Genomic DNA, 15,032 nt, shown 5'->3' on the forward strand with positions numbered 1-15,032 from the left:
AGAACACTGGGGAAAGTACTCGAAGAATCCTCCTGAAATCTATAAATCCGAGCGCCCATTTTCTTGCTTCTCAAACTTGTGTCAGAATTCCCGAGTGATTTAATAATCTTGCCCAATTCGATCTTGGTCGATAGCTCTGCTTCGATACGTAATTGTCAAAGAAAACAGGTGAAGATGTCGTTGATTCCAAGTTTATTTTGTGGCAGACAAAGCAATGCCTTCGCTCCATTCTCGCTCGAAATATGGGATCCCTTTAAGGATTTTCCACTCTCATCTTCATCTCTTTCAGGATCTCAGTTTGCGAGAGAGAATTCTGCTTTCGTCAATTCTCGTGTGGATTGGAAGGAGACCCCAGAAGCCCACGTGTTCAAGGCGGATCTCCCTGGGCTCAAGAAGGAGGAAGTGAAGGTTGAAGTTGAAGACGACAGAGTGCTTCGGATAAGCGGGGAGAGGAATGTGGAGAAGGAAGACAAGAACGACACCTGGCATAGGGTGGAGCGCAGCAGTGGCAAGTTCTTGAGGAGGTTCAGGCTGCCAGAGAACGCAAAGATGGATGAGATTAAGGCTGCCATGGAAAATGGGGTTCTCACTGTTACTGTTCCCAAAGCGGAGTTGAAGAAACCAGACGTCAAGGCCATTGAAATTTCCAGTTGAAGTTTTCAAGGGTCATCTCCCGTATTTTGTCACTGACCTTTTTTCGTTTGTTTTTCTTTACTGTAAAATAAAGTATAGAAGTTGGGAAGTGACAGTACGTGTGTCTTTGTGTATTAAAAATCCAGTTTAATCATTCTAAAGGTGCCAATATTTTGTGCACGAGGCGTTCGAGGAAATGTCCGCGTAAACGTTGCTCTAAATAGCTCTTAAATTTTGAAGTATTTAGATTTTTATGTTTTGTTTTATTCATTTGAAGTTTTGGAAAACTTGGGGAAGTAGATAGGCAATGAAGTGTTATTCACTTCGTCAAGCACAACGAAACATGGAATCAACGTACGACACCCTCATGATTTGTTTCATTCATTCTTTTAGTGTTAGTTATTGGAGGAAAGTAGGTTTTCTAGAAGAAGAGCATTGAACTTGTTATTGTTGGTATCAGTAGCTTGCAGCAGCAATACTCGCGAATTCTGGGTGATTAGGGAAGAAAGCTGACGAGCGAACATGTACGTAAATTTCTCTGATCTTGCGAATTCTGGTGTATGTCTCTGATCTTGTTGTAGTTAATTAATGAACGTTTCAGCATTTTTGGGAACCGTCTGCAGGCCCATGGAGTCATACGTACGCCTTACCGAAGTTAAGGCTAAGTTTGTTTTCATAATTGATCTCATTTAATTATTATAATTTTTTTAAATTTTTATATAAAATAAATAAATAAATAAATTCTTTTAAATTTTAAAATAAAAATAATATTAAAAAAATATATTTTAATAATATTTCATTCAGTTTGATCGTATCATACCTACGAGAATAAAGGAGGCATAAATCATAGTAAACATGTACCGAAACTCATGTAAACCTGTTTTCTTGCTTGCATGAAGTAGGTAATCGAGGAACGGAAAACAGAATTTAATACTGAAAATACAATTGAAATAGAAAGACCGTAAAATTATTTGAGTTTTTTTAAGAAAATATGTTGGTATTTTTTGATAAACATTTATTAGTAACGTCTTTTTAATGGACTAGGGATCTCGTTAATGCTCCGCTCCTTTTTCTTTTTTTTTGAGTTTTTTTTTTCCTTAGAGATTATGAAAGTGTCGTTTAATAATATTGTGATTTTTTTTTAATTTTTTAAAAATATTTATAAAAGTGTTGAAGTAATATGTGAAAAAAACTTTAAGTTTTTTCTTTCATATTATTTTTTTAACATTTTTAAATATTTTTTAAAAAAGAAGAAAATTTATAATATTATTAAATAATATTTTTTTAATCATTAAATAAAAAAAATTAAAAAAAAAAAAAATTGGAGCGGAAGAGAGCTACTGCTGCTGCCGCAGAATCCTATATTTTCCTTTTTAACATTTTAAAGTATTACCATTGGCTGTCTTAATTGCCCATTGCGGCTGTAAATAACGTACACTATTCAATATTATTCATTGTCGTTTACGTCGAGGGTCCTCTATGTTTATTCAGGTGTGTTTTCTTTCCGTACGAAATTGAGAGAAATCGGTAGAATAAAAAAGAAAAAAAAATCTACACAAAAAAGGGGTGTTCGTTTTGAGAGTTTTTTTTAGAAGAAAGAGAGGTGTTTTTAATTGGGTTTTAGATATTGAGATGAAATAAGATAATTTATTTTTTTAAGTGGAGTGTTTATTTTAAATGAAAGTTGAATAAAATATTATTAAAATATTATTATTATTTTGAAATTTGAAAAAGTTAAATTGTTTGTTGTATTTTTTGAAAATTTATAAAAATTATAATAATGAGATGAGATAGGTTGAGATGATTTTGGTATTCAAATCTAGTATTTTCGTGCCTTTGTTTAGCTTAAATTAGTTTCTTTTGAATGTTAATTTTATTTTAATTTTTATTATATTATTATATATTTTACTAACAATTTTAAAAAGATTCAAATATTGTCTACAACTAAAAAGTGCATGGAAAATGATGGAGATCTCAATAAGTCCTTCTATTTTAAGGGAGCCTATTTCAATAGATGGAAGTGCAAGGTGCTCTTCCATCCTTGCACTTCCATCTTAGCATTCTCGACGTTTTCGACGTTATCATGATAAATGTAAATTTAATTTATAAAAATAGTGTTTTGGTCAAAAGTTAGAATTCAAGAAATAATCATTGGAAATCGCAAAAAAAAAAAATTTCAAAAAATTTAATAGATCTCACAAAAAGGAACTTTCCAAGCAAAATAATAAGAATCAAGGAGCCATTCACAAATTAAGTTTATTTTGTATGTGGCAAAAATAGGCATTTTATTCGAATTTGTAAGTTTTGAAAGCGAGAAAATAATTCTCAAATTAACGTAATTGAGGAATCATTTGTAGATTGACTATAGACATTAACATGATTTGATTTGTTGAAGGGTAGTAGGAAGATTCTAGTATTAATAGGCATGTTTGCTATGATGAAAGTTGATTAAAAAATTATGCACCCTCCCTCCCCAGGGACAACATGGGTCCAACACTATGGTCAATGGTTATTATTTATAACATAATTGTGCCTCTATCTATTTAGAGGTAAAGTTGTTTCGTCATCTTTCTTTTGTGATTAAATTAGCTCTTCGTTAAATTATCCGAAGAGAGGTATGCTTTTTATTTCATATTATTTTATTAGATTCAATATTGTGGAGTATAGATTGTCGAAATACCCTTTTAGAAATTAAAATCTCATGTTAAAACATCTAACATCTTGTATCAAAGCCTATGGTTATAGATGAGCTATGCTCTCGATGTTGAATCTTGATTAAAAACATAATTTTTGGACTAATAAGATTGAGTATCTCTTTTAATATTGACTGATTGAGGTATTCTCATATATTTACTTTCTAAATATCACTCAAATATAAAATACTTTTCAGTTTCAAATTTTTAACTTTTTTATTTATTCATTACCTCATTGTTACAATTTTTTTAAACTTATAAACAAAATACCAAAAAACAATACAATTTTTTCAAAATTTCAAACAAAAATAATATTAAAAAAATTATATTCAAACAATTTTTTAATTTTACAATATTTTTATTCAACATTTTCTCTTTACATTTCCAAAATTTAATAAAACATCTTAAGTTAAATTATTTTATTATTATTCATAAACCGTTTCATTATTATTTATAGATATTCTGAAATATTCTAAATATCTAAATGAGCCTGTGTTAACACGATTTAAATGGAAAAAAAGGAACTTGATACTAAAAAAGGCTCGAGGAACAAAGTAGTGGTTCTTACAAAATGTTGGTTCCAGAATCCAAATTGTGTATTTGTAATGTTGACTGAAGCATTGAATATGAATTGATTTAGTGGGAATCAGATCAGCTTGAAGTTTTGATTGACACTGGGAATATTGCTGTGTTGGTGTAGTAATTTGAACTTTCGTATTTTTCTATGAAATTTCCTTGTATTTTAAACTTATTACAAGAGAAACTAGTGTTAAGACCTGATTTGTAGGAATAGGTGGAAAATGGAGAGAGAGTCGTTCCTAGCCCATGGTTACGTTTCGAGTTTTGATCTGTGTCGTTTGGAGTCAATTGGAGTAGCAGTACAGTGCTTGTACGTACACCCTTAGCCAAAAAGAAAATAAATGTAACAAATCTAAATAGAGAAGGAGACACACATATTTATGTAGTTTGGCACATTACCTACGTCTATAGGTTGTTTGGAAGGTAAATCTACTTTAATGAGAGTATTTTACAGCCTTTCATGACCGTCTCTCACAACCCACTATACAAATGGGGGTTTGTGAACCCTTTTGCCCAGAAAATAATAAAGTTAGAGTTTCCCATCTCTAGTGAAGTTGTCCAGAAGAAGTCTTCTCTCTCAATCAATCAGATACCTTTTATTGGCCTCTGTCAGTGATTAGTGAGAAAGTCAGTTTTATGTCGCTTTATCCATTTCTTTTTATTTGGCTTTACTGAGTGTCGAACCCTTTTATCTCTTTTCCCTCTTTTTTTCGTCATCTCTTTCTTTCTTCTTGACAATTGCTTTTCCTTATCCCCTTTGTATCTTTTCTTCGGCCTTTTGATGGGCTGGCCTGAGATATTTTATTTATTTCAAAAACAAACTCTAAAATGAGGATAAAGGTTTAGATATGAAATTAGTAGAAGTGATAGGTAGTCAAAGCATAACATATCACAAGTGGATGCGTGAAAAAATAATAATTTTACATACATGATCTGGAGAGTAAACTTATATTACCAATAATTTCTGGAATGTGTATGTCTATGAGAATTTTGTTTTCCATCTAATTTGTTGCTTGTCTTTGTTCATGTGAGTCTAAAAGACGATTTTTCTTATTTTTAAAAAAGGGAGTTGTTGGTTGCGGGAGAATGCCTAAAACCTTCCTCGCCATATGAGTCAAATGACCACATAGATGTGGCCAGAGCAAGGGATTGAAACCTAATAGTGTGCTAGCGACGACAAGGAAGAAAAAAAGGTTTTTGGGGGGGGGGGGGGGGGGGGGGGGGGGGGGGGGGGGGGGGGGGGGGGGGGGGGGGGGGGGGGGGAAGGAGGCTAGGATCCTTCTCGTTGGCCCCTCATGTAAAATTAATCTTAATTATTTATGTTGAAGATCATGTAAAATTAAGTTACTAAGTGTTGTAGTAAATGAAATGAATTTTGTTATTTACATAATAGAGGACTACCATGACTTACTTTGATAGCTAATTTAACATTTATATTATTAAACTCATGTAATATATTTTGGGCTAGGATGGTTTTCCGAAATTAGACGTGCACGTGCATAGTTTTCACGTCGTCCCGTGCATAATTTTCATGTCAAAAGCCCATAAAAAAAAAAAAAAGTGTTTTGAAAAGAATTTTGAAGTTATAATTAAATGTTTTGTTTTGTTTTGTTTCATGAGTGCATGGCCTAATGGAAGAATGCAAGGATTTTAATTTTATAAGGTGTACCACGCAATCCATGCTTCTTATGGGTTTATATTAGCACAAATTAAATCAATTATTTAACAAGTTAATTTGGAGGGATAAAATACTATAGTCCATAGTTAGGTCCAGCCTACTAGGCCACCATTAGGGACAAGAGGGAAACAAGAAAGAGACAAGGAGAGACATGAAAGCATGCAAGTGTCAGAGAGATTGGAGGGAAAGTAGAAAGAGAATGGAAGTTGACACACGTAAAGGGGTCAGGTCCCAGTATTGCAGACTGGCACACGCAATAAAGAGATATATATAAAAAGCCTTTAACCATATGACAAAAGGAGGGTCTCAACTTCTTATTCAACCATGAGTGAGCTCTAAGGAGAGCTTATTCAGCTAGCAGACCACTAGTAATTTTTGTACAATGAGATATGAGAGACTATGAGAGATTGTAAATATATATATTATAGTGCATTCCCCTTCTCAAACGCCTGTGGATGTAGGCAACTCACCGAACCACGTAAATCTGTGTGTTCTTCTATTTTTATTTTCTCTGCACTTATCTGTCATGGACGTATGTATGAACACCGTATAACCACACTAGAATACTGTCGGAAGCTTCAAACAATACCGATCAAGGCCCAATCGACTCCGTGGGCTAGGAATGACTCTTCTCTCCCTCCGGCCTGTTGTGTGATTTCTTCAGTGTTAACAGTTATATTGGGACCCAAATACTTCTATGATTTTTATGATGATCAAGAAATCTATTTAAAGTATTGAGAGGCTCAGGGGTTCTCATTTACAAAATAATTATATTTCTAGTTATCGAGAGACACTCGGGATAAAATTATTAGGAAAATCCTTCTCTCGTAATTAAATCATCCCTTTGTCAAATTACCAAAAGAGATATGTTTTTTATTTCATGTTATTATATTTGATTCACTATTATAGATCATAGATCGTTGAATACTCTTTTCGAAATTAAAGTTTCATGTTCAAATATTTAACAATTAGAAAAGAAAATAAAAACAAAAAATAAAATCAATCTCACACAATACAATGTATTAGCCCAAGCTGGAGCTGCATGGCTTAAGCCTCATTAAAAAAAAAAAAAAAAAACCACAACGAATATTTATCGCATCGAATTATCAAACACACCGCCACAAATACAACCAGTTTCGACACATAAGAGGCCCAACACAAACAAGTGCAAAGCGAGTATGTGGCTAGTTTCTAGCTGGCATATATGCTCAATTCATATGGTGTATGTATACATTTATTACGTATAATGATACTGGTCCAAAGCATTGGTACAAATTAAGTCATATCTGATTATACAAGAGCTTTGCTACTCATTAACTCATACATTACACTTGTTTTGTTTTGTTTTATTCATGCTAAACTAATTGAGTTCTTTAACTTATCATCCCTATACCATATATTTGCTAAGAGGAAAAAAAAAAAAAATTAAATGTGATGTATAATGTAGAGATGATGAATAGAAGAAGAGCTCTAAATAAAATAGAACTTCCATCAGCGAGTTATGTGGTGAGGAACCATGCATTATTCATCATTCTGATCTTCCTTCTTTTGATTTTTCATCCATGTAATATTTTTCTTATATTCAACAAAAATGTTTTTCTACAATCTTGCATGTAGGTGGTAGAGAAAAATGGAACACTTTCAAAACATACATGCGACTGAAGAGGCTAAAATTCAGCTATAGAAGAAATCATTGAAAAATAATGAAAGATTGAAACAAGCATTCAAACGTAAACTTGCATGATCATCTTTTCCACACCTATCAAATAAGGCACCAAATACTTTCACACTCGAAGCATAAGAAAAAAAACAAAAATAAAAACACCAAACTGCAAACCAACAGAACAAGCAAAAAGACTACTCCACTCTCCATCGAAGATGCAGAGGATGGTAATTAGCTAGAAATCTCAACAGTCCTGACATCAGGCTTCTTCACTTCTTCTTTAGGGATAGTTACGGTGAGAACTCCATTCTCCATTACAGCTTTGATCTCATTCATCTTTGCATTCTCTGGCAGCCTGAGACTCCTCAAAAACTTGCCATTGCTGCGCTCCAGCCTATGCCATGTGTCGTTCTTGTCTTCATTCTCCAAATTCCTCTCTCCGCTTATATGAACCATTCTTCCATCTTCAACTTCAACCTTCACTTCCTCTTTCTCCAACCCTGGAAGATCGGCCTTGAGTAAGTGGGCTTTTGGTGTCTCCATCCAGTCGATTCAGACGTTGGCAAAAGCCGAGGTTTCCCGACAATATTGGGGCGAACGGACAGAAGTTAGTGAAGAACGAAGAGCAAAGTCTCCGAAAGGGTCCCAGAGTGTGAGGGTAAAAGTATCGAAGATGTTGCTTCGTCGGCTAAAAAAAAAAACTCGAATCGACAACATATTTGTGCTATTACTCTTTTCTTTATGGATTTGGTGTAGGATTCAATTAGAGCACAATAGCTTTAGGATTCCCACAACTTCAAACGCTTTCCAAGTTCTTCAATGATACAAAGGTTTCAACGACAGGTTGGGTATTTATAAATAGTTGGTAGGCGTTCTAGTCCTTTCGAGAACATTATTGGTGGCTTTCGCGGTTTGACCAATGAGCTTTTTCTGGGCATTCGTGGGAACATCATCGGCTGACCCCATAGGTCATAACCTGAAGTTTGTCGGCCTCATAAACGTAAAACATTCTTTTAAAAGAAATGTAGATCTTGCGGATGTGTTTCCTATTTGGAAGGTCTACGAAGATGCTGGAATGTCTGTCGACAAAATTCTAGACCACGACAAGAGCAGAGCACATGGAAGTCGTTAATAGAGAACGAGAGCACTCGGGAAAGTACTCGAAGAATCCTTCAGTTCTCGAGAAATCACTCGAAGAATCCTCCTCAAATCTATAAAACCGAGAGCCCATTTTCGTGCTTTTCAAATTTGTCAGGATTCCTGAGTGTTTTTTGTTAAGTGTTAAATAAAACAAATGAAGATGTCGTTGATTCCAAGTTCATTTTGTGGCAGACGAAGCAATGTCTTCAATCCATTCTCGCTCGAAATATGGGATCCCTTCAAGAATTTTCCACTCGCTTCTTCTTCTCTATCAGGATTTCAATTTGCGAGGGAGAATTCTGCTTTCGTCAATTCTCGCGTGGATTGGAAGGAGACACCAGAAGCCCACGTGATCAAGGCGGATCTCCCGGGGCTCAAGAAGGAGGAAGTGAAGGTTGAAGTTGAAGACGATAGAGTACTTCAGATAAGCGGGGAGAGGAATGTGGAGAAGGAAGACAAGAACGATACATGGCATAGGCTGGAGCGCAGCAGTGGCAAATTCTTGAGGAGGTTCAGGCTGCCAGAGAACGCAAAGATGGATGAGATTAAGGCTGCGATGGAAAATGGAGTTCTCACTGTTAATGTTCCCAAAGCAGAGATGAAGAAACCTGACGTTAAGGCGATTGAAATTTCCGGTTGAAGTTTTTAAGGGTCATCACCCGTATCCATGTGTTACTGAGCGTTTTTTAGTTTTTTTTTTCCCTAATAATTATGGCTTGTAAAATAAAATATAGAGGTGGGAAGTGATTGTACGAAGCGTTGGTAACCCTGTTTAATCATTCTAAGCTGCTAATATTTTGTGTACGAAGCGTTCGTGCAAATGTCTGTGTAAATGTTGCTCTTAATAATTTTTAATGTTCAAGTTTTTTATTCATCTGAATGAAAAAATCAAGCGCATCAGAAGAACCGACTGAAACAGGAATATTTAAAACGTAAATAGAACGGCAAAGAGCAGCGAACAAGTAATCAAAATTAAAATTACAATCAGCTCCATTGTTTCCTCCAAATAATACATTGAAATAATATGGAAAAAATAATCGAAAACAGAGAAAAAAGAAACACCTCCACACCGATCAAAATTGCAATAAAGGAAATAGATTTCCAGACCCATTGTAATGTTCATTTATAGAAAGACAAGACTGGAAGATGGAACTTGGAATCAACGACACTCATGATTTGCTTTGTTCTTTCGCTGTTAGTACAGGGCGAAATTAGTAGATGAAACTTGTTATTGTAGGTTCACTAGCTTACAGCAGCCGTACTCGTGAATTCTGGGTGATTCGGGAAGAAAGCTCACAAGCCTGACTCGTTCGTCTATGCATATGAGGTGTGATTGGAAGAGTTGAAATTAAAATTAAAAGTTGAATAAAATATTGTTAAAATATATTTTTTAATATGATTTTTGTTTTGAGATTTAAAAAAATTAAATTTTTTATTTTATTTTATTTTATGTAAAAATTTGAAAAAGTTATAATGATTATATGAAATAAGTTGAGAAGAGTTGTGAAAATAATTAGATATTTTTTCTATGATTTTTGTATGGATCATATGCAATGTCCTACACTTTCTCTGTTTTAAAAATTTCTCATTACTCCCAAACAATGAGAAATAACGTCACTGTCCAATGGAAATTTGTAGCTTATATGATGAATATAAGAGAATCTGAAAAAAGTGAGTTTGTTTAGCAAAAATGGTTTCAGTTGTTTGTGTGTAGCGTATTCTAATTTTGTCACGAAGAAACTTGCAGCAAACATTATCGGAACAGTGCACTAAGCATGTTGACACAGAAATTTATTTAGCTATTTCTTTCTAACTTCTAAAATGTATAGCATGCACTAACATCTTCCGAAAAGATAAATGAAATAAACCCAGAATCAAAAACTCAATTTATTATATCCACTTTACAAGAAAAAAGCGACAGAAAGAGAGTCCAAGTCACTTCCAAAAATTGCTGCATGTGTTCCAGCCCCAAAATACAAACCACAAGAAGATACGAAATACATGCATATTCCTTCAAATGTCACTTACGAAAGTCACAATATATGTGATCCAGGCTTCCAGCCCAAAATACCTATCACAATAAGATACAAACTACATCTTCAAGCTACAGATTTATGATTCCAGTTTCTACAAACTACTCCACAATACATTGTTTGAGCCAGTCCAAATGATCTCCATGGAATTACACAGCATCAATATGGTCACGTCTCTAAAACAACACAAATAAAAGTAAAATAACATATTAATACTTCAAAACAATTACACAAAGAAGCAAAGCCTTATACCTTCTCATTGCATGATGGCGTCGATTGTGTGACAATACTATTTTGGGTTCCAACACAGAAACCATCAACAACAGCACCAAGTTCAGATTCTGAGAGCTCACCCAATTGTGATTCGTCATTAAAGATTTTTCTGCAAGTCTAAATTCCAGTACAAAAATACACATATCTTTTAGAAAGGAATATGCATACCTATTTATTATATACAATTAATACAAACAAATTAATACATGTTTATTCTTTCTCTTAGTTGCGACCTTCTCTACAGGCAGAACCTTTCGCTTCGTTGGAGGTCTCTCTTTCCCCCTGACAATGTGGGGGCTTAATATTTTCTTACTCTTGTCCTTGCAAACGTTTTCTTTCTCCTTGGTTGAATCGGACTTTGACTCAAGTGTTAAGCCTTTAGATTTATACTTAAAGTCATCTAAATGGCGTAGGAATGTATTGACATGGTCATAACTTGAGGAAACATGCATAGATAATTTCAAACATCGTTTAACCACAACCTCATATATCCATGCATTTGCATTGTCCTGTGAGTCATCATAGCTACTTTTCACTAGTGTGTATTTTCTCTTTAAGTCATTTCTCCATCGATCCAATACATATTTTTTAGGTAGCACTTTAAGTTTTTTCATATGACATACTCTAAAAACATGCCTATAGATAATGTCCCTCATCTCAAATAATGCATACGTGCATTTAACTTCACATTCCTATTCGTTGTAGTAAACTGAGTAATGAATCATTTTTACATGGTCATCAATGAAAATTTCATCCAAAACATCGAATGTGGATATGCAACCCTGCGTGCTAACAAGTGTGCAATTACATAAAATCATCCACAATACCTCTCTTTGAACCTCTTTAAACTTGCATTTGTATACACTGATTGAAACTGCTTCTCAATGGCGAATGAGGATATGCTTGAGATTGTTTGGTTGAAGGAGTTGAAATCAGCTATCGCCTCAACCTCCACCTTTTTCCTCAGATCATTGTCAACTTGATCGATAAATTCTTTCAAAGTCGTACCAGAATGTACAAACCCGTTGAGAAAGACACTCATGCTTTTAGATTGCTGTGTAGTGCACATACTAGCCCAAAATACACTCTTCAAGTAAATCGGTACCCAAAAAGACCTCTCATTATACAACTCATGCAGCCATGCATTAGAACAAAGTTCGTACTTTTGAAGTAGTTGCGCCCCCACTTGTTTGCAAATTCTGTAGGAGTATGTGAATCATATAGAGCACTCTGAATGGAAGTCTTCAGCTCTGCATTGAATTGGGAGTGGGACCCTAATTTTTCTGATAGTTTCTGCATGATATGCCACAGACAATATCTATGGTGACTGTTTGGAAATACAATGACAATAGCACTCTTCATTGCCTAGTCTTGGTCTGTTATGATGATTTTGAGAGCTCGACCATTCGTGCACTTCAACCATGCTCGAAACAACAACATAAAAGTACTTGTGTCCTCACTTGAAATCAAGCCAACCCCTAACAGTATGGATTGTCCATGATGGCTGACACCAACAAAGTGAGAAAAAGGCATACCATACTTATTTGTTAGATATGTCGTATCGAATGTGATAACATTTCTGAAATATTCATATGCTGCCCGACTTCCTATGTCAGCCCACAACACATTTCTTACTCTGAACTCGTCATCCACATCCATGACAGAAATAAAGCCATCATTCATTTCCCTCATTCTCTCAAGGTAGTCACTAATTGCTTCGCCACCTCCTTTACCCAGCCTTAAGTATTTGGCTTTGTCAATAAGATTCTGACAATATTTCTCTGCAAACTCAAGATTGTCAAAAACCCCCTCCCCACTGCTTCAACAACAAGTGAATTGAAATTCTTGTTCATTTGAATATCTGCTCTGTCATTCAAATCAAACATCATTTGATTGTAGTCATCAAAACACTTATGAGATCTTAAAATCTATACGATCTTAAAATCTATACTTCTGTGGGCTTACAATATGATTGTGAGCAATCTCAACAATGGTCAAAACCCACACTCCACTAACCAAGTGAGCATTTATCTTTGCCTTACAGTTTATTTTAACTGTTGGTCATGGCCTCGTAACATTATTGCTGCTAGGATGGTACTTGCCACCACGCACACACCCAATTGTTACATATTTCACATTCTCATCTGCCTCTCACTTTATCATTTGTGTCTTTACACCAAAACCCACTTGCTTGGCATATCGTTTGTAATAAGCTAGAAGCTCTTTCTCAGTGGCAAACTCCATATCAGATTTTGGTTCATCGACCCGTTCATCATCACCCAATACTTCATTAGTCCTCTCCGCATTTTTATTTATGTCAGATGTCGTTTATGAAAATGTAAGAAAATGGTTGGGATTAGAATTTATATTAAATACACTGGTTGTGAAATCATTTGGTTAAAAGTGTAACCGTTAATAATATAAGGGCTTTAATCAGTTGTGTGTGATGTACCTCCAATATTCTTCTCACTTTCAGTACTATTATGTATGGCTGATGACTCACTTAGGTGTTGGGGGGGTCTCTTAATATCTTCTAAACGTTTTCGGATTACTTGACAAAGGGTTGGGTATAGTTGGTCTAAGAGGTGTCACTGATGGATGCTGTGATTATGTAGCTCTGTTAGTTCATTTCTAATGCACATAGAACAAAAGTTGAAAACTAAATAAATCTACGTTGCTAGTCTCTACAAATCTTTTTAACTTGGAGTATGTAGCTCTGTTAGTTCATTTCTAATGCACATGGATCAAAAGTTGAAAACTAAATAAATCTACGTTGCTAGTCTCTACAAATCTTTTTAACTCCTCCGAATTGTTGAATGAAGGGTAGGGTACAGTTGGTCCAAGAGGTGGCATTGACGAATGCTGAATTATCACACATCGTGAAAATATTTTCCCAATTTAACATAGGCACAAATTTTTTAACAAATTCATCTACTTGGCTATCCAATGGGTATGGATATGGCGTTGGATATGAATTTGGATATGTATTTGGAGGAATCATAAATGACGGATAGTATGGATTGATGGTCGAATATCCCTATAATACACAAATAAACGCTACATTAACCACATGGAAATATCCGACACAAAGATGTATCCAAATTATTGATGTGTATCATACTTGAGTTGATGACACCAATGTAGAAAGCCTAGGTGGCATTCTATCTTCCTCTTTATTAATCGCACTATTCAACTGAAAATGCAATAGTAGTTTAGAAATTAGCAACCATGTGCAATTTGTTTTATCACAAGGCCAAGATATTGTCTATTTGCAACTAAAATATTTTAACTGAAGATGTAGTAGTAGTTTAGAAATCAGAACTCAAGTGCATTTTTTTTTTTTATCACAAGGTAGAGATATTGGCTGTTTGCAACTAAATTGGGTATTCAAAATGAAGAAAAACATGCATATTCGAAATGAAGAAGAAAAAGTGCGTATTCAAAGTAAATTGGGTAAAGAAGAAAAATGTGTGTTTTAGTTTAGGAAAAAAAAATGATTCCACGGTGGCAATAAGTGTGCGGTGTGAAGAGCCTTACGACTTCACTGTAGACTTAATAAAAAAAAGGGTGTACGTTTTGAGAGTTTTTCTAGAAGAAAGGGATGTGTTCTTTTAGTGGAGATAGGGGCTCAACTACTTGTATAGAGTTTGTTCAAGCTATATGGCAATCAGTTAGACTATTGTATCTAGAAGAAGACAAGTCAAGAGGATGTCTATTGCATCGGTTCATTTGAAACTTTGTATGCTGCAGAGAGCTTGTATCTCCTTCAAGAGAACGCGATTTATGTGCCTCAGGTCAATCCAAACTGGTTTCGTTTGAATGTTAATTTCATTCTAATCTTTATTATATTATTGTGTATTTTATTAAAAAATACATGGAAAGCGTTGGAGATCTCAATAAGTCCTTCCATTTTAAGGGAGCCTATTTCAATAGATGGAAATGCAAGGTGCTCTTCCATCTAAGCCTTCTCAACGTCTCAGGCATTTTCACGGCAAATGTAAATTTAATTTATGAAAATATTGTCTTGCACAAAGGTCGGAGCTCAAGGAATAGTCATTGGAAGCTGTAAAGAAATTTTTTAAAAACATTTAGTAGATCTCACAAAAAGGGGCTTTCCAAGCCAAAAGATTAAACTCCAAGGACCCATTCACAAAATGAAGCTTGTTTTGTATGCGGTAAAAGTGAGTATTTTGCTCGAATTTGCATGTTTTGGATGTGAGAAAATAATTCTCAAGTTAATGTAAGTGAGGAACTATTTATAGCATTGATTACAGACATTAATATGGTTTGATTTGTTGAAGGGTGGCTGACAAATTCTGGTGCCAATAGACATGCCTGAT

At 34.7% G+C, this 15,032-nt stretch overlaps 3 protein-coding genes across 3 annotated transcripts; 2 read left to right on the top strand and 1 right to left on the bottom strand.

Moving 5' to 3' along the window:
• Window positions 1–41: 41 nt before the first annotated feature.
• Window positions 42–9,256, top strand: LOC121239098 (18.1 kDa class I heat shock protein). Its single transcript, XM_041136234.1, has 2 exons — window positions 42–710; window positions 9,085–9,256. The coding sequence occupies exon 1, from the start codon at window positions 175–177 to the stop codon at window positions 652–654; it is 480 nt and encodes a 159-aa protein (XP_040992168.1). The 5' UTR covers window positions 42–174; the 3' UTR covers window positions 655–710; window positions 9,085–9,256.
• On the bottom strand, window positions 7,277–7,789 carry LOC121239102 (class I heat shock protein-like). Its single transcript, XM_041136237.1, has one exon. The coding sequence runs from the start codon at window positions 7,787–7,789 to the stop codon at window positions 7,478–7,480; it is 312 nt and encodes a 103-aa protein (XP_040992171.1). The 3' UTR covers window positions 7,277–7,477.
• Window positions 8,541–9,256, top strand: LOC121239097 (18.1 kDa class I heat shock protein-like). The gene has a single exon (XM_041136233.1). The coding sequence runs from the start codon at window positions 8,541–8,543 to the stop codon at window positions 9,024–9,026; it is 486 nt and encodes a 161-aa protein (XP_040992167.1). The 3' UTR covers window positions 9,027–9,256.
• Window positions 9,257–15,032: the final 5,776 nt, after the last annotated feature.

This window comes from Juglans microcarpa x Juglans regia, chromosome 7D (genome assembly GCF_004785595.1).
Source record: "Juglans microcarpa x Juglans regia isolate MS1-56 chromosome 7D, Jm3101_v1.0, whole genome shotgun sequence".
In the NCBI taxonomy this organism is placed as follows: Eukaryota; Viridiplantae; Streptophyta; class Magnoliopsida; order Fagales; family Juglandaceae; genus Juglans; species Juglans microcarpa x Juglans regia.